The sequence below is a fragment of the Fomitopsis serialis genome, assembly GCF_022376445.1.
Source record: "Fomitopsis serialis strain Sig1Antser10 chromosome Unknown B0H18scaffold_52, whole genome shotgun sequence".
In the NCBI taxonomy this organism is placed as follows: Eukaryota; Fungi; Basidiomycota; class Agaricomycetes; order Polyporales; family Fomitopsidaceae; genus Fomitopsis; species Fomitopsis serialis.
In genome coordinates this window covers 55,499-76,545 of record NW_025955012.1, presented here as the reverse complement: position 1 = coordinate 76,545, position 21,047 = coordinate 55,499, and the positions used below count along the sequence as shown (strand labels likewise).

Here is a 21,047-nt window from a genome sequence, read left to right as displayed (position 1 = left end):
GTAGTCAGCACGAGCAATTACCTTCCTGTATAACGAATAATCATCAGTCCATACTCCTTCCGTGTCAGCGCCCTTCAGTATGTGCGCTGGTACCACTCAGTATAGCGCTGCGTAAGTCACTCCGTCGACACAACCGCCAGTCAAAACACAATCCGGACATTCCGCGATGCGGATGTCAAATTGCGCGCGTCAACCGATGACCCCTCCGACGGACATAGTCAACCATAGCATTAGTGCATATTTGATCATGAGTACATACAACAGTAGCCTACAGCAAATATGGTCGGAGATGAATATGTACATGCATCAGTCCATCGTAGACTGGCGCCTCGACGGCTTGTAGGTGAGACGACAGCTTGAAGGCAAGGACGCCAGGGCGTAGGGCGCGTCCAGGAGCTATGAGCCTACCCTTTGCCCACAACTCCGTTATCTTGAGAACGCGACGTGTGCTTCCTCCGGGAAAAGGGCATCGACTGCCCCGTCCCTGATCGACTACGCCGAGTATAGTGACTTTAGTGACACGCAGCGCGGGACAAGAGGGTCAGCTGCGCGCTTGAACATACGGGGCTGATGACAGCCATCTACAAATGCCGGGTAAGGCACACGACGACTCGAAGGACTCAATGGTAGCCACTCACGTATCATGTCAACGTATGCCTCGATAGCATCATCCCTCCAGCCAAAGATCCTCCACAACCTCCGAAGCCAAGTTGACGGCCCCGGACCACGACCGTCTGCCGAACTGTCAATCTCGACACTAGACCGCCACCGGCTCCCCTCTGGTTCAACGACCGAGTCACGCTGCATAGCGTCAACTCGTCCAGGACCAATGAAGCCGACATGCTTGATTCATCACTGGAGTCATCAAGTAACCCGGGTGCCTCGCATTCAGCAGGACCAGAGGAGCGTCCGGATGGTGATCGACGTCCATGGCCTCCTCCGAGAGCGCGACACACGTCGTGCTCAGCAGGGTTGGCGTCGTGAACCTGCGTCGCACCGGTTGTTTGAGCGTAGGTACGCCGTTAGGACAGGAATGGTAGCGACGCATCCTCTTCGGATGGCGAGGCGAAACGTTCGTTTCAGAGATCGCGTCACCGGAAGGTCATCCGCGTGTCGACGCCGCTTCCTCGTGTCCGACGTAGCCGTCGAAGACGAGCTGGACCGACCATACGACATGCCATCGGCCAACGCGTCAGGCAGCGCCGAGACATAGCCCGTGTCCGTCGATGTGGAAGCCACTGGCGGGCGACGGCACGAGGTGGGCGGGATATCGACAGTCGAATCCCGAGAAGACGAGGCGAGGAACCTCTGTAATGGAGATGTGGTACGGTTGTAAGGTGCGCTTTGTCGCCTCCGGAGCTCTCTGCTTTGAGCGAGATACTGCTCCAGCGGCACGGACATGGGCACCCAGTTCCTGTCCCGGACCGTCCAGTCCGGGGCTGCGTTGATGTCGATCTGCCGCAGGTGGTCAAAGTTCTGCGGCCAGTCCTCGATCCCGAAGCGCGGCTCGCAGAGCTCGCGACAGTCGGGCAGGACGGGAAGCGCGTGGGCGCCAAACGAGGGCGCGGAGGGGTGCGCGGAGGGAGTGGCATCGGGGTTGCAGACGTGCTGGCAGTTGTAGCGTCTCAGCGACAGGTGCATGTCACGAATGGCTTCGTTCACGGTGCGGACGTGGTGCTTGCCCTCACCAGACTGGATCCACATGAGGGCATAGCAGAGCTTACTGATCACGCTGTCGAGGTAGGCCGACATGGATTCCATGACCGTACGAGGCAGGAAGTAATGAGTGGATGCTTCATCGTCGTGGGACGCTGCGTACAGCTCTCGTTGCTGGTGAGCGCAGACTACCTGATGACGGAGATGTCAAGCTCAATTCTACGGAACGCGATAGACACTCACGATCGCAACGACATTGTGCACCACGCCATCGTCGAAGAACATGCAGATCTTGATCAAAGTTCCTTCCACAACCTCCACACGGCGACGCAAATCCGAGTACGCGACGTTGGTCCGACGCCGCTCAATCGTTGGCAATGTCCAAGACGTCTCCTCTCCTTCATGTTGCACTTCAGCCGGACCACCATGTCACAGAGACAACGGCCACTCACTCTGGCGGTAGATATCGATCACTGCTTGGACTCTACTGTCTGCCTGTTCAGTCGTCAAGACCTGACAGGGACTCAGAAGGAGGGTGGGCGGCGAGATCATAGCCCAGCACAGGGGCAAAGCGTCCAAGTTACGAGACCAACAGACAAAGGCCACCTTATGATAATCTGCTACACAATTACACGTTCCCAGGCCCATCGAACTCAGACAGTTCGGGATGCAACCAAGATGATTCTGGATAGCTCCGGTCAACGTTCGAAGGGAAGGTTCAGTATATATTTGGGGAAACTTGCCTTTCTGGGACGCGTGGGTGATGGCTGCGTGGCCGCGGCCGCAAAGACAAAAAGGAATGAAACGATCGTAGTGAGGACGGTGGCTGACAGACAAAAGAGCAGGAAATGCGGGAATCAAAGGAATCACAGCAATGTCACGATAGTTGCGAGCCTTCCTGAGGCAACAATAAGCAAGCGCTTATGCCGCCAGCCACGAGTCACCGACGCCAAACGTGTGCAGCAGCGACCAAGTTAAAGGTGCTCGGCCTGATGTTATTCCTGTCGACAAAGATAGCGTCAGTGAGAAGAGAATAATGATGACTCGAGCGTGGCTCTGGGTATCAACTGCGTATATAAGTGGTATGTTCAGGCTCCCGGTACTGCGCCAAGTACCCTCGCCATCACCCTCTTGAGCTTACATACTCAACGCTCCTTTGTCCGCCGATGGGTAAACTGCGAGTAGCATGCGCGAATCCTGCAGCGAGCTCTACATGCTGAGCTCGTGTACGTGTGCCAGAGCCACGTTCCTACGAACAAAGCAGTGAGGTCGCCAGTTTGCTTTAACACGAGTGAGCTCACCTTCATTATGGTCCAAACCCGCACACTCGTGGTCGTAAGAAAGCAAGACACTATAGGAGGTGCGGTCCCGGCCGAGACGAGGATGGGAACCAAACGCGCTGAAGAAACATGCCCTGTCTCCAGCGCCGGATAGCTTACATCGTGTGCCATTTCCGTGACAGAACACGATAGGATCGACACGGCATCGTGTCGAGATTCCAATAACCGTATTGCTACGAAGTAGAAAGATCATGAGGGCACGAAGAGTCTAGATGCGCATTCGGAGCGTAGTGGCTGGCAGGGGCCCACTGGTCACCCCCAGTGGCCACTACCATGCTGCCAGTTGTCATTGACACTGCGCGTCGGTGAGTTGAAATCTTTTGAATAGTTTCTGTCATCTCCAGTTTTTGTAGAGTATGGCTCAGAGTTCGACGGACGAGATGGTGACGGTTTGCAGGGACCTCTCTCGGTCGGGTGAGTCTCCAGTTACTGCTGTGGCACGTGAGCGGACTTATGGGGGGGTAAGTCCGGATGTTCTGCCAATCAGCTCGTACACCGAATGACCGTGGGATGTTGTGTAGACCCATGCGAGTGTTATCGCGGCAGCCTGAGCCAGACCTGAGCATACCGGCTGCGAAAAAAAAAAAAAGGGAAAGCTGGCTGCGGCGGCGACGGACATGGTGTCAGCAGCCTGACTCCTATCTGGCCTTCGCACGCTGTCGATGTAAAACAGTGCGCTATGTCGTTGTGTCGACGAATACACACCAAGTTGTCCGACAAGTGGAACGGGCATTGGAACTCACGTTACTGACTCGATGTGTCGTCCGTCACACGCGGGGTTCAATCTGGTTCGACATTTGATTCGCAATAGCTCGTAATCCACGACCGCACCTTCGATGTGGCCATATGCTACCGTCAAATGACTCCCTAATCACCGAGGGCCGAATGCAATCAATCTAATGAACTTATAGCGAACCCTGTATGTGACTCTGAGGGGTCAGATAGCTGCACGCGGCGGGCGGCGGTACCGACGATGTGAGTCGCTCGAAGCGCAGGGACCGCATGGTGTCGACGACTCGCAAGGTACGACGGCCTTCTTGATGGAGATGCAGTGCGTATTTCACCAACACGGCATTTGACAGATCGAGATGCCAAATGCCGTCAAATCCGGAATTACCGCGCGCGCTTGTCACGGTACATAGACCCTTGGTCTGAGTCGTTGTTGTGTCACTTCTTCCTCCACCACGTCCTTCAAGTGTTTCGTCTGCCAGGCAAGATGGACATAGGGAGGGACCAGCTCTTCAGTCATTGGTCCACGAGCATACCAGGACCTGCTCAGTATGTCTTTGCTCAGGCGCAAAGGGCTCACAACCAGAGTCTCTCCATACTGACTGCGGCACGAGACGAAATCGAGTATGTTCAACCTCCACACGCGTAACATATTCTAAACTCACAATAACTGTAGTTTCGCGGACTCTACGCTACTCTACCCTGCGGGAGTCGCTGCGCTGTCGATCCTTGTATTCCTGGTACAGTTGGCATTGCATGTTCGCACCCAGAAGAAGGCGTACGCGAAGCTTGCTCAGTCCGAACCTTCGCCCATATCCGAGCCTCTCCATGCTCCAGAAGAGAGTGAAAACGCGTCTGCATTGGTAAAATACGTCAAGGAACACGGGGGCGTCGTCCTCGTCGCGTTCAACGTATTGCGGGCCGCGTCAACCCTGGCGCTCCTGGGCATGTCCATCTACAGCGCGACCGAGCCTTGGTCCACTCTGCAACCCTGGAGCCTCAGAGCCTCGAGATCGTTTTCCACGTTGGCACTTGTGTAACCTACGTGAGCGACCGTCCGCCTTGCTCTCACGCGCGTACGACAACGCTGACCGTGTTGTCCAGGTGTACGCATCAGCGCTCGGCATCACCTCGCTGCTTGCTGGTCCCGTCCTGAGCACGACAGCTGTTCGCCACCTGAACTGTATTCTGTTCACTGCGTGGGCGGTCTACGCGTACCGCGATCTCTGGCCCTTGGCGACGTTCACGCAAGAGCCCATAGATCTCGCCGAAGGCCCTCTGCTTTGGGCTAGATCTCTCTCTTGACCATCATAGTATCTTTGTGCCCCTCTTGATCCCTCGGCGCTACATCCCTTCGATCCAGAGGTAGGTCGATTCAATGACGCAAACTGGACGAGAGAGTAGACAGCTGATGGCTGTGTAGAATCCGTGGCCGGACCGCCCGCGGAGCAGACCGCTTCTATCCTGTCACTCCTGCTATATAACTACCTTAGCCCGACGGTCAAGCTCGCGTCGCACGTCGAGCACCTGACCATCGACATGCTGCCTGCTCTGGCCGACTACGATGACGCTCAAAATCTAATGATTCGCAGTATGAATGTGTGTTCACCTTCTTGGGACTCACCTCTTGTCTGCTGACGAGCTTTGAAGGAAATCGACCCGTTCCGAGTGAAGGCGAAGGGCAGACATCTCATGTGGGGCCTCCTGCGCGTCTTCCGTATGTTTTCAACGCGTCTTAGCTCCACGCATGCATGTTAATGAACCTCGAACAGGAATGGAGTGGATCGTCATGGCCATCGTGATTTCTTTTGACGTGCGTTTATAGTTACCGAATGAACACACTCAATCAGGCTTACATTGCATTCGACAGACTACCTTAGAGTTCATCAGCCCGCTGGCTCTTCGTTACATCCTGATGTAAGCTAAACAATTTGCAGTCCCGCGTCCAGTCTATTGACATGCCCACAGGTACATCGAGACGGACGGCGTAGGCATCACTGTCCGGCCCTGGTTCTGGATCGTGATGCTGCTTATCGGACCGATCGCCGACTACATCTTCGACTCCGTGTACCAGTTCCTTTCCGTGCGTCGATCCTTTTTTGCTCCCTTACCACTGCTCGTCGTAACACGTACTACAGACGAGATTGTTGACCCAAGTCGAGGCGATCATTACACAGCTCGTCTTTGAGCATGCTCTGCGCATGCGCATAAAGGCAGACGCCTCGCAAGATCCCGCTCAAAGTGAAGGTGACACGACCGTCGCCGGCACACCCGACACGGCTTCCGATGCTGAGTCGAGCGCTACCGCTCCAACAGCTCAGAAAACGGTAACGACGACAATGACAGCGACACCACAGCGGGCAAGGGAAAGCAGAAATCCACGGCGCAGACGGTTCCCGTGGCTGCACAGAGTGCGGACGCTAACAAGATTATTGGGAGGGAGGAGAAGGCAAAGCCAGCAGACGATGAAAAGAAGGGCAAGAACGTCGTCGGGAAGATTAACAACCTCATCTCGTCCGACCTCGCCTCTATCGGCATGGGTAGGGAGTTCTTGGTCCTCCGTGCGTGTTTGGCATATCACCGATCTTGCGCTGCTCGCTCATTGCTTCGCGTCGCAGTGGTCAAGCTTCCCGTCGAGATCATCTGCTGTGTATGGTTCTTGTACGCCATCTTGGGCTGGAGGTCAGTGGCCACACATCATGACGGGCAACACGGTAGACTGATTAGGCGCATAGTGCATTCGTCGGACTTGCTTCCATCGTCATCTTGTTCCCTGTTCCTGGTTTGATTGCGTCGCGCATCCGCAAGATCCAGATATCGAAGATGAAGAAGGTATCATTCATTCCTTCTCGCTCGTGTCTGCGCATGACTGACATGCTCCGTCTAAGACCGATGCACGTGTGCAGAGCGCGACGGAAAGTGAGTATCACAGTGTACTGCTTTGGTGCACATGCTGATCCCCTTCCTATGAAGCCATGAACGTCATCCGTATGATCAAACTCTTTGGCTGGGAGCCCCGAGTTGGGAAACAACTAGCGGAGAAACGTGAGGACGAGTTGGAGCTCGTGAAGAAGAGCAAGCTGCTTGACCTCATCAACAATAACCTAAAGTGCGTACGCAGAGTGTCTGCGCCCTTCCGAGCTTAGTCTGACTCGTTTCAAGCCACGCCATTCCTTTGGTTACCATGATCGTGACCTACGCGACCTACGTGAGTTTGGCTGGAATATATGAGATATGGACTCTATCAGCTGACTTTGGCTTCCAGACCATGATCATGAAGCGAGATCTTACAGGTGAAGCAACTGCTAACCTCTTACACACATCTCTCATATCGTCTCATAGCGTCTGTCGTCTTCTCATCTATTACGGGTATGTTTGGTGACCCGAACGGAACGCACGATGCTGACATGTATGCAGTGTTCGATACTTTCAGCCACCTAATGCATATGGGCTTTGGTTTCGTGCCTATGATGATTCGAGGTAAGTCCATGAGGTCCATGAACCATAGAGGCGTGAGATTGTTGACATCCTGCAACACAGCTAAGGTGTCGCTGGACCGAGTGAATGAGTTTTTGCAGAAGGTTGGCCTTCTCTACTCAGTTCCATAGCGGCGACTGACAGAAGCAACTTGCGCGACAGACCGAACTACTGGATGAATACTCTGAACAACCTGACGAAATCCGGACTCAGATCGCAGCGCAGCCGGAGGACGACGTCGTTGGGTTCCGCAACGCTTCCTTCACCTGGGCGAACCAAGTCAGCGGCTCCGCGGCTTCGACTCCTGGAAGCGGGCGAAGGAATTTCACCTTGCATATCGACGACGACCTGGTATTTGAGAAAGGCAGTATTAATCTCGTGATTGGCCCGACTGGCTCAGGAAAGAGCTCCTTGTTGATGGCTTTATTGGGCGAGATGCACTACATACCCGCTGGCCCTGATTCCTTCTACAATCTACCTCGGGCTGGTGGTATTGCTTACGCCGCGCAGGAATCTTGGGTTCAGAACGAAACCATTAAGGTAAGTGGCACGTCGCAAGAATGACAGTGGTATTGGCTTAGCTTTGTATAGGACAACATTCTCTTCGGCGCCCCATACAACGAGGAACGTTATCAAAAGGGTGTGTTGAGACGATTTGCTGTACATGCTAGACGGCTTACCTATTGCTGTAGTCATTGAGCAGTGCGCGCTGAAACGCGATCTCGAGTTGTTCGCTGCTGGTGACCAGACGGAAGTTGGCGAAAGAGGCATCACACTGAGGTATTGTCACATCTATTATTGCAACCCTCGGCATTCGCTGACTCTTTGAATGCCAGTGGCGGTCAGAAGGTACGCAGTGTTGTGCTTGGTTGTTCGTACCATACTCACATACGCAAAAGGCGCGCATAACACTCGCCCGTGCTATATACTCCAAGTCGCAGACGCTGCTGTTGGACGATGTGAGTGACATGTATCAACGTTTCCTTTTCATAGACTGAACTTCCTGCTAGGTTCTCGCTGCGTTAGACGTTCACACGTCACGATGGATTGTCGAAAAATGTTTTAAGGGTGATCTTGTCCGTGGGCGAACGGTGCTACTCGTCGTGAGTCACATTCGTTTGATTCTCGACTCTTCTGATCCCATGAGCGATAGACGCATAATGTCTCGATGGCTAGCCCAATTGCCGATTTCGTCGTTGCCTTGGGCACAGATGGTAGAGTGACCAGTCAAGGTTCCATCGCTAATGCTCTTGCGCACGACAAGAACTCGCCGCGGAACTGCAAGGAGGAGCGGAACTAGAGAAAGCGGAAGCCACCGTTGACGAGCAGACCCCGGAAGAGGCCCCGAAGGAGGATGGCAAGCTTGTAGTTGAAGAAGAAGTCGCAGTCGGGCATGTCGGTTGGCAAGCAAGTACGTCTTAGTATTTCTTGTCATGAACTGTTACTGACACGCATCAGTGAGACTGTTATGCAGGCATTGGAGGGACCATCAAGTCTTCTTTTGGCTTAGCTTCGTTGGAGGTTTAGTTCTCTACATGGCGTTCACATCATGGAAACTTGGTTCCTTGGATTCTGGGCTCAACAGTACGAAGAAATGCCTTCGTCCGAAATCAAAGTGCCATAGTATGTTCTCATGACTTACCTGAGGTTGCATCGCCTCATCGTTTTTTTTTAGCTTCCTCGGCGGATACGGGTCGATCATGATCACATCAGTCCTCTTCTACATGGCAGCCTTCTATGTATACACATTTGGGTCGCTGAGAGCATCAAGAGCCATACATAATGAACTAATATCTCGATTCTGGCGACGACATTGAGGTAAGCGAAAGGAAATCGCTGCGGTGACGCGTCATGACGGTTTTGTAGATGGCTTGACAAAACACCCACATCTCGGATTATCGCTCGATGCACCCAGGATATCCAAGAAGGTACGTTTCTCCTGCATGTGATGGGTTTCGTACTGAGCAACACAACGCAGTCGATGGTTCCGTGGCGAGATGGTTCAGTGTCATCGTGGAGATGTCGTTGGAGATGCTCATGAAGCTTGGTGTGGTGGTGGTGATATCCCCGATCTTCCTCGTTCCCGGCGTATTCATTGCCGCCGTCGGCGCCTGGATTGGGGAGATCTACATGAAGGCGCAACTTGCGGTCAAACGTGAAAGAAGCAATGCGAAGGCTCCAGTCCTCGGCCACTTCGGAGCCGCTTTTGCAGGTCTCAGTACGTGACGTGTCGTTGTACCAAGCAGCGAGATTACTAATCACTCGAACAGCCTCCATCCGTGCATATGGTGCGCAGGAGGCGTTCAAAAAGGAGTCGTATGTGCGCATCAACCGATACACGCGGGCTTCCAGGACATTCTGGAGTCTCAATCGGTGTGTTGAACATTGCCCTTATATGGTCAGGCATTCTAATTTTGTTTTAGCTGGGTAACCATCCGTATCAGTGCCCTCGGATCGTTCTTCGCTGCGGCTTTGGCTGCCTACTTGGTATATGGGAAGGGCATCACCGCATCCAACACTGGATTCTCCCTGAACATGGCAGGTCAGGGATATCCATCCTGGTCCTCACATTCTCTGCTGACGTCTATAAGTCGGATTCAGCGCATGATCTTATGGTGGGTGAGGATCTTCAACGAGTTGGAAGTCTCAGGTACGTCTCACTTCATTGACTGAACGCGGTCTCTGATCATTCTCGATATTTCCAGGCAACAGGTGCGAGATCATTAAGATGGGACTGGAAATTCTCTGACCATGACCACAGTCTGGAGCGCATCAAGCAATACCTCGAGATCGAGCACGAGCCCAAACCGACACCCGAAGGTGTTCCGCCCGCGTATTGGCCAGCCAGCGGAGACCTGAAAGTCGAGAAGCTCTCCGCTCGGTACTCTCCGGTATGTACTAGGTCGATCTTCCGGATGGGCGAATATTGAATTGGCCTAGGACGGACCTCGCGTCTTGCATGAGATTTCATTTGAGGTGAGATCAGGGGAGCGAGTTGGCATAGGTGAGTGCAAGTAGAGTGCGCAAGGGTACGTCGCTCATATAGCCATCAGTCGGCCGCACTGGTAGTGGCAAGGTATGCTCCGTAGCATGATGATCAGGCGTTCCACTACTGATGTTCCGCTCTCAGAGCTCTTTGACTTTGGCACTGCTACGGTGCATCATCACCGAAGGCAAGGTGTATTACGACGGACAACCGACAGACAACATCAACTTGGACGCTCTCCGATCAACTATCACGATCATCCGCAAGTGGTATGTGCCATTTGAGTGTCTCACTCGCGAAGCCTGACTTCAAATTCGTCATTAGCCAGAGCTCTTGAGTGGGACGCTCCGTCAGAACCTGGATCCCTTCCAGCAGTATGATGATGCCGTTTGAACGACGCTCTAAGATCTGCGGGCCTTTTCTCGTTACAAAGCGACCTTATCGAGGGCCGCATCACTCTCGACACTCCCATCGCGAGTGGAGGAACCAATCTGTCCGTTGGGCAGCGCCAAATTTTGGCTCTCGCGAGAGCCATTGTGCGGCAGAGCAAGCTACTGATCCTAGACGAAGGTCAGTGATGTGCTCCAAGCGGTATCAGCCATCTAACCACTGTCCCTGTCTCAGCTACGTCCGCGATTGGTGAGGTTTTTGGGAAAGCTGAGCTCAGAGAAATGCTGACTGCGCTACCTTTAGACTACGCAACGGATGCTGTGATTCAGGCTTCGTTACGTGAAGAACTTGACAAAGGCGTGACTCTGCTCACTGTCGCTCATCGTCTCCAGACCATCATGGATGCCGACAAAATCGTCAGTTGTCCTGTCTTTTGAATTTCTTTATCGCTCATATAGCTTGTGCAGATGGTGCTCGATGCGGGCCGAATCGTACGTGACCTATGTTTTTCCAATTTTAAACATGGATGCTGACACTCTCCATAGGCGGAATTCGGGAAACCTAGCGAACTCCTGAAGAACGAACAGGGTATGCTCCGTGCGCTCGTTGACGAGAGTGGCGACAAGGAGACGTTGTACGCTATGGCGAACGGTGCAACTGGTTCTTCCTGAGATGTACATGCTTGTTGATCCCTGCTCCTATTGTTATCATGTGATCTATCCGGTAATTATCTAGACGTTATGGTCTGCGCGTAGCCATCATGATGGTCCAGTTTTCCAGATGAGAGTGTGTGCTAATACAAAGTGCCAGTAAGTAGTCCTTCCTACGCCGATATGATACCTCGACGCCATGTACTATCGGTGGAGTGTCCCTGCCCGAGGTCGCCGTACCTCCGAGGTCTGGCAAGACTCCGCGGTGAAGCAGTGGTTGAAGCAATACTCACTGCTCGGCTGCTTGGTGATCATAATAGTCGTGAATGTAATCCGACAAATCGGTTACTGCCGATCTCGACAGGTCCAGACTTGTCACTCTTGAAGACGATGATCTTGTCGTCCTGCGCAAGAGTAGTGTATTTCTTCATCCCCGAAACTCCTGCTTCCTTGTAGACGTCAGGCTGTTGCTTCAAGAGCATCTGGCCCAATTCCGAGTAAGAGATGTAGAGAACGCCCTCCTTCCGCTTCGTTCTCAAGATATCCACCAGTGTCTGGAACTGCGATTCCACGGCGATAGGCTCGCGGGGATGTTCGCCTTCTTGGGCGACTTCAATATGGCTGTATCCGATTTGGAGCTCTGTGTGCTTTTCTGCGCCGATTGTGCGTCAGAGACCGGCTTCGCGGCGGCTGAGAAAAAGGAGTTCTCCTCAGGTAGTGTCCTGCTGGTAGGCAGCGATTTCGAGCCCGACACACTTATCGTCTATTGAGCGAAGCATGCATGAGCATTCATCTCAGCTGTCTACTACTCGAAACGCACAAGTACTCACAGGTGGACTTTGTGCTGCCATTGTTCCTGACGGCTGGGTAGGATTCGCATAATCTTGACTCTAGTTCGATGACGGATTCAATCCGTTGTGTATCCACCCCGGAGTAGAGAAGCAAAAATACTCACCTCCAACAGCGTGAGTTGGTCTGACCATTCATAGACTGCGTGACACTGAGCGAGGCGCAAGCCCGCCTGGGCAGTGACTGGGGTGATGATAACTACCGTGTAGCCTCGCAGCGATAGCCTGGAGAGCATGGGCGCATAGCCACGATCTCCGGAGATGAGCATCAAGGTGCTCGGGGCGGGATTGTCGAGTGCATATTCGAACATGTCGACTGTTGTTACTACCTGTGAGCTGGTCGTATACACATTCCAGTAAGATACATAGCATACCAGTGATAGCCTTGTCCACTACCTCTTTCAACCCGTCATGAGGGCAGTCGACCAGCTCAATTCCTGCCGAGTACAATCTCGAGCGCATGGCCGTAGCCCGGGGTGCAGTGAGCTGCGCACGATCCATGTACACTCTGAACGTGACATTGCGACCAAATTTATGTGCTAATTGACGCAGGGCAGACAGACGTGCCATCGAATATTTCGGCTCCGGAATCGGGCAGTTCTCTGTGATGTTTGCGATCAAGGCCGCTCAGCTAACGCCATAGAAACGGCGTACCCCAGTCCCAGAATACAACGACACTAGAGCGCGGCGAACCGTTTGCCCCCGTCATTCGATTGTCGTCGTGCTTGGAGCGATCGCCAGTGAACGGCACTATAGCCGTAGTACTGAGGGGCTTCTGATTGTGGTGTCCTAGGTGGCATTGCATCCTCCTAGCAAGAAGCACAGACAACGCAACGTCCCTGCAGCCACTGGGAGGAAGTAAAGCCAGGGCTCGACATCTGAAGAGCCTCTGCACGGATATCAGGAACATAATGCCTATGTAGTAGCCTCAGGCTAGATGAGTGTAGCGAGGACCACCCGGTCTGAATCGTAAGGCGCTGAGCGGCGCAGTAGCAACAGGGTCCAGTGTAGCAATGCTTGAATTAAAGGTTCCGCGGTCTTCCGTGGGATGTCAGGCGATGGATGTAACTTGTAAGTACCGAACAACATAGACTTTGGGATCCGTGGCGGTGGCGCCTTCTACCGCCATGAGGCCGACGTGCGGAGCGAGAGCACTACGAATGACCGAATATTTCAGGGCACAGTATCTTCATACTGAAATGAGAAGACACGGAGTGCAGTTCATATACTTGTCATATGTATATCACCATGGTCAGCCGCCGCTGCCGACACAGACAAGTGAAGGGGCCCATGACGGTCGCGGCGTTGTAGTAGATTTGCTGCACGATCAGAGGCATTATTTATTGACACTGCTACTAGTACTGCACAACGGTTGGGGGAGCGCAGCAGAGGAGTGGCTATATAAAAGGGCGCGGCCTATGTATGATACCAGAGTGCATAGACCACCACGGCATGACGACGTAATCGTACCAGTGCGGTGCGGTCAAAGCTGACGAATACAATATTGTGATGTACAGTATCTAGACGAACGACGATGGCAGGCTCTCGTGTATCTCTGCGTACGGCTACAGATGCGAGGAATGTTTACTGATACAGTATGAAATGTTGTGTACACAGCGTAAGAAATCACGGTTGCTTTGTGTTTGCGGTATGTTATGGACAAGCGACAAGACCCAAGATGAGGGTTGACGAGAAGAGGGTTGCGATTACAGGTCGTCCTCGCGGACTTTGTCGAGCTTTCGTAGCCACCCGCCGACTTCCCAATTACAATTTGGTTGGTAGACGTCCTTTGCTCGCTGCACCGTGTCAACGACGCCGCGGAGGATGACCCTCAGGCGCTTGAAGTCGATTGGTTTCAATATCCAACCGTCAAACCCGAGGTTGAAGAGCTCCTCCTGCTGGTCCTCGAACAAGGAAGCAGACACGGCGAAAATGGGTATTCGACCATTGATCTTGTGCGAAGTCCTGTGAAGACTGTTCACCCTCGAGTGTTCCAGTCCGCGGATGCGTTCCGTGGCTTCGAAGCCATTCAGAAGGGGCATTCTGCGAAATTCATGAACAGGTATACCAAATGCGGAGTATAGTGTTTCTTACTGGATATCCATGAGCACCGCATCAAACTCGAAGTCGGACTGCAACATGTCGAGACCTTCTTGGCCATTGGTTGTATTGACAACGTTATGCCCATCCAAGGACAGTCGCTTGGCGAGAATCATCCGATTGATGTCATTGTCCTGTCCACATCACTAAGCGAAGTCCTGGTAAGGTACACAATTTGGATGAACATACCTCGACTATCAGCAGCCGCAATTTTGTACCAAAGTCGCCATCTGAACGATTGCTGCGAGATGTGGATGATCGCGGGCCTGAACGAGGCCGAGAGGGGACCTTGGACGACATGTGGGCTCGACTTGACCTGCGACGCGCAAGATTATTCGAGTCCCCTTCTGGAGTCAACAACTTTGAACTCGGTTCTGGCTCAGTACTAATTGTGTTGAATCTTCCTTCGTCCAATCGAGATATCTCAGAATCCGCAGGAGTGCCACTTCCAGAAACCGATGCCTGCCTATCACTGAGAAGGTGGCTTGAGAACGCTTGCACGAGATTGTCGATCTCGTTGCCTCGCGATTCGTCATCAGCAGATCCGAAGGATCGTGACGAGGGACATCTTGAGTCAGAGGTGACACTGTATTCGCCAGCATCCGTGGTGAATGGAATGAGAAAGGAAAAGCGACTGCCTTCGCCGATCCGTGAGTCCACTCGTAGCTGGCCGCCAAGCTGCTCGACAATACGAGCAACAACAGCCAGTCCAAGCCCTGGGGAACATAGTTGAGTATAACCAGATTGATCAATGATGAAATCGAGCTCACCTAAGCCCGGCACGGGCGCTCGCGTCGGCGTGCTCTCTACCTGCTCGAATTCACGGAAGATACATTCGAGCTTCTCGGCTGAAATGCCATGACCTGTGTCCGACACAATGATTTCGACGGCCACATTGTGAGAATCACGAAGTCCTGCGGGCTCCTCAAAGGCATGGCACTCCAAAGAGATGCCTCCACGTTCCGTGTACTTCACTAAGATGGTATCAGCGACTCCGTGGATCTATCCATACGACATGTTGGCTTACGGGCATTCGCAGTGAGGTTGGCCACGACTGTCCGGATCTTGCGGTAGTCGCCAACCACTAGTGTTGGAGAATTCGACAAATCGACACTGAATATCAATCCTCTGCGCGCTGCTTCATTCTTGTATATGATGATTGCATCCTCGATGGCACGATGTAGATCAAAGACTTCATTGAAAGATGTTTCGTTGCCACTTTCAAGGCGTGTGAGGTCCTGCGATTTGACAAATATCTCGTCCAGCGTTCCATGTCTGTGGAAATCAGCTATACGTACCAGCAAATCATTGATCGTGAGCAACAAGCTCTGTATACAAAGTCAGGCAACATCAAAAGGACTACTCGTGAGGACTCACTTTCGATGCAGCATGCGATTGACTGAGATTTTCCCGTGTCTCAGAATCCAGCGAACCGTTGAGAGCCATCTCCAAATAACTGCGACGGAAGGGCATGAGATTGAGACAAATGACAGAGATTAACCCACGCACTTTATGATATGATTAAGCGGTGTCCGTACTGTACGCTGTCAACATGACGTGCCACTGTACAGATAAGCACATACCTTCATGACTAGCATTTGAGAGCAATAAATTCGTGAGCTTCGTGGTCTGTAACGCACTCTCCTTTTGTCTCCAGACCTCGATGAACTGATGCATGCCGATCAACATGTGCCAAATGGATAAGGAAGGAGCAACGCACCTTGCCATACACAAGCGCGAGCACGCCGGCTGTCTCCAGATGTTCGTCTGACCATGCACGGCAGCGGCCAGCCACGGTCTCTGACCATAAGCGGAACGATGCCCGGGGCTCGAGCACATTGGGTGTCTGTCCATCCTTGTACGGCCGCCCTGCCCAACGCACTTCTCGCGGCTGGCCCTTGCGCAAGAAAGCGATGAAATCCCGCCCGCCAGCCGACAGTGGCACATACAGGAGACCGGCAATGACCTCGAGACCAGTATTGAGGTGAAGATCGGGATAGTCCTGTGTCACCGCTTGCGATACCTGAATCGTGCTGCAACAGAACCCTGGTCATGGCATGCCATAAGTGCAACATTAGACGTCACTTACTCGAACTGCTTGAGGCGGAGGTACTCCGCAACAATCAGAATCTCCTGACCATGCTGATTTGGCCCCAATATCTTGGCACCTTCACCAATGACAAGGACACCATGATCAGCATCGAACAACCCAAGGAGATCGTCCGCGTTCGACACGATATAGCCGGAAGGGTGCTGGTCACTCGGCATCGTATTGATCTGCAATCATACGTTTCAGCGGGAGCAGGAGAACATTGGCAGAAATAACTCACCAATTTGCGAGAACTCAAGCGCTGTGCGTAGCTAAGCCGCTCCACATTGCGCGAGACGGACTGGCTGAGCAGACGAAGCATCTGTCGAACAGGGAAGGAGACACGCATCCCGTGGCTACCATAAGAGTGACAAGCGACCAGACCCCAAAGTTGGCCGAACGCAACGATGGACTGCGTCCTTGATGAGCAACAGAGGCAACCAAACGAGACCGCTGATACTTACGACGGACATCGATGCGCGGACCTGCATGTTCTCGAGGTCTAGACAAATGGCATGAATTCCCCACCGCAGAAACCAGGTGGGACGACGGACACTTCAGGTGGATCGGACTCATAGCGCGCAAGTAACAATGGGTCATATCCTGAAAGGCTCGTCAGACATTTCGTGCATACAGCAGAGAACACATACGAGTGGCGTCTCCAGGTCTCTCTTACTCCTAACCACCAGCCGCGCAGTCGGGGCAGCACGGTCATACAAGAGCCGAACTTTGTCTGCGCAAAGTCTTAGACATCAAACCCTAGAGATGAAAGAACAAGCTTACTGAGAACATAGAGATGCCTCGCCTACACTTGCTTCAGCACTCGCTTCCATAGAGCTCAACGAGGACAACGTACCTGCGCAGGGATATCCGTGGCCGGGAAGTGTAAACCTCGGAATAGTTCGTGCGTCTGTTTCCAGTCCACCAGTTCCGCGACGACCTGCCCGTTCCAGAGCTCATCGAACTGATATGCGACCACGCGGTGAAACTGCGTAAGGTCCTTGATGACACCGACTACGACCTTCAAGAAGGTCTCCAAGTCTGGTGCGGCCCCAAGCTGCTCATTGATCTGCGCCATGACCGCAAAGACGTCCATCATCCCCACAGCACCCGTACCTCTGCGGCGACGAGACAGGCCCCGTCGCAGTGACTCTGGCTGAGCATGCCCACTTGGGGAACCATTGCTGGACGACCCGAAGGCAGTGTTGCTGCCGGCTGCAAAGGAAGAATCACCGACGACGCGACGCGTACGTCGAAGACGCTCAAGAGCAGGCAGAGGTTTTGCACGGCTCGTCGTGCTCTCCAAAATATCTTCAGGACTTGGCATCCAATCGTCTTCTGCGTTCGTATCGAAGGCAGATACTCCACCTGCCCCCGAGCGCGCAGGTGAACTTTCCGCTTGACGAAGGACTGCGTCACTGCCACTGCTAGGCACCGACGCTAAACCGGATGACGATTCCTCTGGCGTGCGTGCGAGCCTATCCTGAGAGCTGCTCGAAGAGACCAATGTCCGGCCAGAACTATCAGTCGCTGAGTTACTTGCCGAGTTCGAGCTGGCCGCTGTGCCCTCCGAGGGCGAGGATACGCCCGAGTACATCGACGACGTATCGTCCGCAGAGACAGCAGGATACAGTGGGTTGAACGTGTCGCGCTCGAGTTCAAACTCGAGGATGATGATGACCCTGTCGGCCTTGAGGGACGTGTCATTCGACTTCGTCTCCATGTTCGCCGGCGCTGTCATCTGCGGGCGGTGCGCGGCGCACCAGCAGCTCCAGCTCCGTCGTCGCTGCGGGTCATTCGTGGCGACCCCCGCCGGCACAGTGTCTGGCTCACCCCACCCACTGAGCATGAAAACGTGCAAATTCTCGGCCTGCTCTTCGGGCGTGAGCGAAGTGTCGTTCAGATATTGGATGTTGTCGAACAGCACGTCCGCCTGCTGGTCAGGTAGCGTCTGCGAGAAGCACTCGAGCGAGAAGAGGTACTTCGGCGACAGCCCGAGGAGCTCTGCGGAGTTCTGCTGGGCTGTGAACATGCTGGGTCTACATGGACGCGAGAACCACACACCTCTGAGGCCTGTCGCACGACGAGGTCCCCTGTCTCCTCGTCCTCCTCCACCGCGATGAGGATGCCGTAGCCCTGGACAGCGCCAGGCGTGCGAATCGGCTGCGTGTCGTCAGCGGAGAACCACTACACACAGTCTGCGCACGTACCTCGTCCTCGCACTTAACCAGCTCCCCTTCCCTCCCAACAATCAGATGGTGCCCGTCCTCGTCCTCCGCATGCGTGTATCTGAACGCAATGCGCGGCCCCTCCCCGCTGTCGCCGCTGCTGCTCGAATCCGAGGCCTTCATTTCCGAGGGCGCCGCGTCGGGCTCCTGCGCGGAGGGCATCTTCACGACTTCCGCCTCACCCAGCGATGTCTGTATCGCCGAGCGATCTGAGCCGACTGCCGAGTCGCGACTGGCGCACCCGCGAGACGACGACGGCGAAATAGTCGAGGGTGCAGATGGATTCGAGCCTGATGTAGAGTCGAGGGGCGGCAAGTGGACGATGCCCGACTGCGAGAAGCGACCGTGTAGTACAGCGTCATAGTTGGAGTGGTTGTCGTCTGGCAAAGGCAGGAAATCAGGAGCGACCTCATGGAAGGCCTCCGAGGCAAAGTCTGAGAACTGTGGCGGGTGATGCGCGGCAACCTGGACAGCGGCCTCTGCGTCGGATGCAGGGTCCTCATTGAACGCTGAGTCCGCCATTGGCTGATGACGTGCAGAGGCAAACGAGCGGCGGCAAAGCGGGTCCTCGTTCGGAGCGAAGTCGCGAAAGTTGGGCGTGCTGAGTTTCCGTCGTGTGTGCGAATCAGCGCCTTCGCTGCCAAGAGATGTAGAGGACGGTGCAGGGGGACCAGTGCCGCTACGAGAACGACTGAAAGGGGGCGCCTCCCCGGAAGAGGATCCGATGGGGGCGTTGCCGTGCTTCTCTAAAGGCGCCGCAGGCGTGGTGACATCTGCGACAAAGGTGAGCATGTGCCAAGGATCGTCGACGACGGATAGGTGCCGCACCTTGCGAGTCTGTGTCCTCGCGAGCTGGGCGGATCCCGCTGAGGAGCGAACGAACGGGGTAGACGTACGACGAGGTCGACGGCAGGAGCGGCGACTGAGCTGTGGGCTCGTTCATGCGCGGGGCTTGCTGGGGCATTCGCGTTGATGGAGGAAGACGACGAGGGGTGTGTTCTCCAAAACCGTCAGCAGCGCGGCAGCGAGGGTTCTCTCAGCCATCGCTTTCCTGTTTGGAGAGCTGCCCGACTGGACTGTCAACCGACTGCCGCATCCAGGCGCGGCGGGCGTCTACACGTGATCGAATTCGAGATCCAGCTGCGATCGAAGGCGCTTGCAATCGTACTTTGCTTCCGGAGTCTACTGTGAGCGTGTCAAAGGCGACATTCAAGTCTGGAAACCGCACGGATACCTTACCTGCATCGTTCAAGGCGATTTGAACAGGATTGAACGATTGAGGACAGGTCGGCCGACTTCGTTGGCAAGAGACGATCAGATCTTAATCTGACCGCTCGGCGCTTGCTTCCTTGCCCCAACGTCAGCTCGGTCACGGCGTGCCATGACGTCCTGATCCCCTTTCCTCAAGCTCCACCGTTGCGTGGTGGTGGACGTGGCCGGATGCGTTTTGCAACCGCCGATGAACATGTGGCGGCTGGTACCAATTCCGCCGAGCGAATATTTAGGCAGATGAGCGGCAAGCCTGTTTTGTGGTTAGAACCGCTCGCCGTGTCGATTTGAACGCACAGGGGAGACTCACCGATAACAGCCAGTCAACCATGCAAGACGCATGTAGGGGACACCAGGCGAGCACTCTGGTTTATATCGCGAGAACGTATAAGTAGGTACGGCGGTCCTTGGTGACACGCGTACCTGAGCTGCCATTCCGATATGTGGGTCTTCGTGGTACATATGCCCTGTGTGATGACATATTTGCGGTGCCAGCATGGATGCGGGTGCTATGAAGTCAAGCCAGGTGAAGCAGGAGATCAAAGACGAGGTGCCTGATGATGACGAGTAAGTACACTAGGCGGGAATAATGCAGGTAACAGTAGTGACACACACCAGATATATGAGAATCCGTTGGATTTGCAGCCGTGGTCAACGACGTTCAGAAGGCGTCGAGAGTAACACATCCCGTCAGAATAACGTGGGTTGCTAAACGGCAGTGGCGACCTGTAAACTGTGATATGAGTTCACAATATTGGAAGTGACTGTAGTTATATGACGGAATGTACGAGCAAACTAGAGGGTAGGATCTCAAGAGCCGGTTGTTCATGTATGCTTTTCGACCCAGGAAGGGTTTGGGAACTTTCCAGGTTGAGAGTCGGAGAGACTGAGTAAGGGGTCGCCAGAGCTTGAGGCAACGGCAACCGAGATGATACAGCACGCTGGAATTCTTTGCTAAAGCATCCTTCTTGCGATTGGTACGCAAGGACCGAGCATATATGCACTCGGATACCATGTGTTGGGCTGTGGATTATAAGTAGGTAAAGTACTAACAAGGAGCACTACAGTCTACACTTCCCAGAGCCATTAATCACGGCACTGACCTGTGATAACAGATTCTCTGTTAATACTGCCAAGATTAAGTGGTTATATGCGGACAGCGTTTCGGTCCCTCGTCCTCAGTTGCGACGCAGTGACTTGAGTGATCCGAGTCGGGACGAGTGAGAGAGAGAAGGAAAGGGATTGTGGATGGATGACGGTCTTATATGCCGGAAGATTCGGAGTC

The 21,047-nt window shown here is 53.9% G+C and overlaps 4 protein-coding genes across 4 annotated transcripts; 1 reads left to right on the top strand and 3 right to left on the bottom strand.

Moving 5' to 3' along the window:
• Nucleotides 1-661: 661 nt before the first annotated feature.
• On the bottom strand, nucleotides 662-2,510 carry B0H18DRAFT_506545 (uncharacterized protein). Its single transcript, XM_048038357.1, has 4 exons — nucleotides 2,400-2,510; nucleotides 2,109-2,340; nucleotides 1,900-2,054; nucleotides 662-1,848 (listed from the first exon to the last, which is right to left on the bottom strand). The coding sequence occupies exons 2-4, from the start codon at nucleotides 2,302-2,304 to the stop codon at nucleotides 964-966; spliced, it is 1,236 nt and encodes a 411-aa protein (XP_047891479.1). The 5' UTR covers nucleotides 2,305-2,340; nucleotides 2,400-2,510; the 3' UTR covers nucleotides 662-963.
• A 1,702-nt stretch (nucleotides 2,511-4,212) lies between these two features.
• On the top strand, nucleotides 4,213-11,249 carry B0H18DRAFT_1120791 (uncharacterized protein; the record flags this gene model as incomplete). The annotated part of the gene is made up of 46 exons (XM_048034206.1): nucleotides 4,213-4,349; nucleotides 4,402-4,636; nucleotides 4,687-4,770; nucleotides 4,830-4,869; nucleotides 5,149-5,324; nucleotides 5,376-5,442; nucleotides 5,498-5,538; nucleotides 5,596-5,642; nucleotides 5,694-5,808; nucleotides 5,864-6,018; nucleotides 6,072-6,286; nucleotides 6,344-6,407; nucleotides 6,461-6,557; nucleotides 6,614-6,644; nucleotides 6,699-6,834; nucleotides 6,888-6,933; nucleotides 6,991-7,018; nucleotides 7,068-7,094; nucleotides 7,143-7,205; nucleotides 7,266-7,306; nucleotides 7,365-7,742; nucleotides 7,794-7,842; nucleotides 7,895-7,982; nucleotides 8,039-8,051; nucleotides 8,102-8,161; nucleotides 8,213-8,305; nucleotides 8,356-8,416; nucleotides 8,467-8,613; nucleotides 8,677-8,723; nucleotides 8,788-8,825; nucleotides 8,878-8,941; nucleotides 9,118-9,130; nucleotides 9,181-9,420; nucleotides 9,473-9,575; nucleotides 9,626-9,852; nucleotides 9,908-9,914; nucleotides 9,964-10,093; nucleotides 10,143-10,206; nucleotides 10,256-10,278; nucleotides 10,333-10,461; nucleotides 10,513-10,562; nucleotides 10,622-10,758; nucleotides 10,813-10,827; nucleotides 10,882-10,994; nucleotides 11,046-11,069; nucleotides 11,124-11,249. 46 exons carry the CDS (start codon nucleotides 4,213-4,215, stop codon nucleotides 11,247-11,249), a joined length of 4,284 nt encoding a protein of 1,427 aa, XP_047891478.1.
• Nucleotides 11,250-12,135: 886 nt separating this feature from the next.
• B0H18DRAFT_879286 (NYN domain-containing protein) lies at nucleotides 12,136-12,785 on the bottom strand (the record flags this gene model as incomplete). Its single annotated transcript, XM_048040683.1, has 3 exons — nucleotides 12,136-12,392; nucleotides 12,451-12,678; nucleotides 12,731-12,785. 3 exons carry the CDS (start codon nucleotides 12,783-12,785, stop codon nucleotides 12,136-12,138), a joined length of 540 nt encoding a protein of 179 aa, XP_047891477.1.
• Nucleotides 12,786-13,394: 609 nt separating this feature from the next.
• Nucleotides 13,395-19,540, bottom strand: B0H18DRAFT_1017063 (uncharacterized protein). The gene is made up of 19 exons (XM_048029299.1): nucleotides 19,322-19,540; nucleotides 18,476-19,266; nucleotides 18,330-18,428; nucleotides 17,122-18,279; nucleotides 17,049-17,070; nucleotides 16,916-16,998; nucleotides 16,820-16,868; nucleotides 16,730-16,767; nucleotides 16,507-16,677; nucleotides 16,266-16,453; nucleotides 15,897-16,209; nucleotides 15,760-15,844; nucleotides 15,686-15,713; nucleotides 15,554-15,632; nucleotides 15,204-15,504; nucleotides 14,947-15,150; nucleotides 14,366-14,892; nucleotides 14,171-14,310; nucleotides 13,395-14,119 (listed from the first exon to the last, which is right to left on the bottom strand). Exons 1-19 carry the CDS (start codon nucleotides 19,455-19,457, stop codon nucleotides 13,783-13,785), a joined length of 4,749 nt encoding a protein of 1,582 aa, XP_047891476.1. The 5' UTR covers nucleotides 19,458-19,540; the 3' UTR covers nucleotides 13,395-13,782.
• Between the last annotated feature and the right edge of the window lie 1,507 nt (nucleotides 19,541-21,047).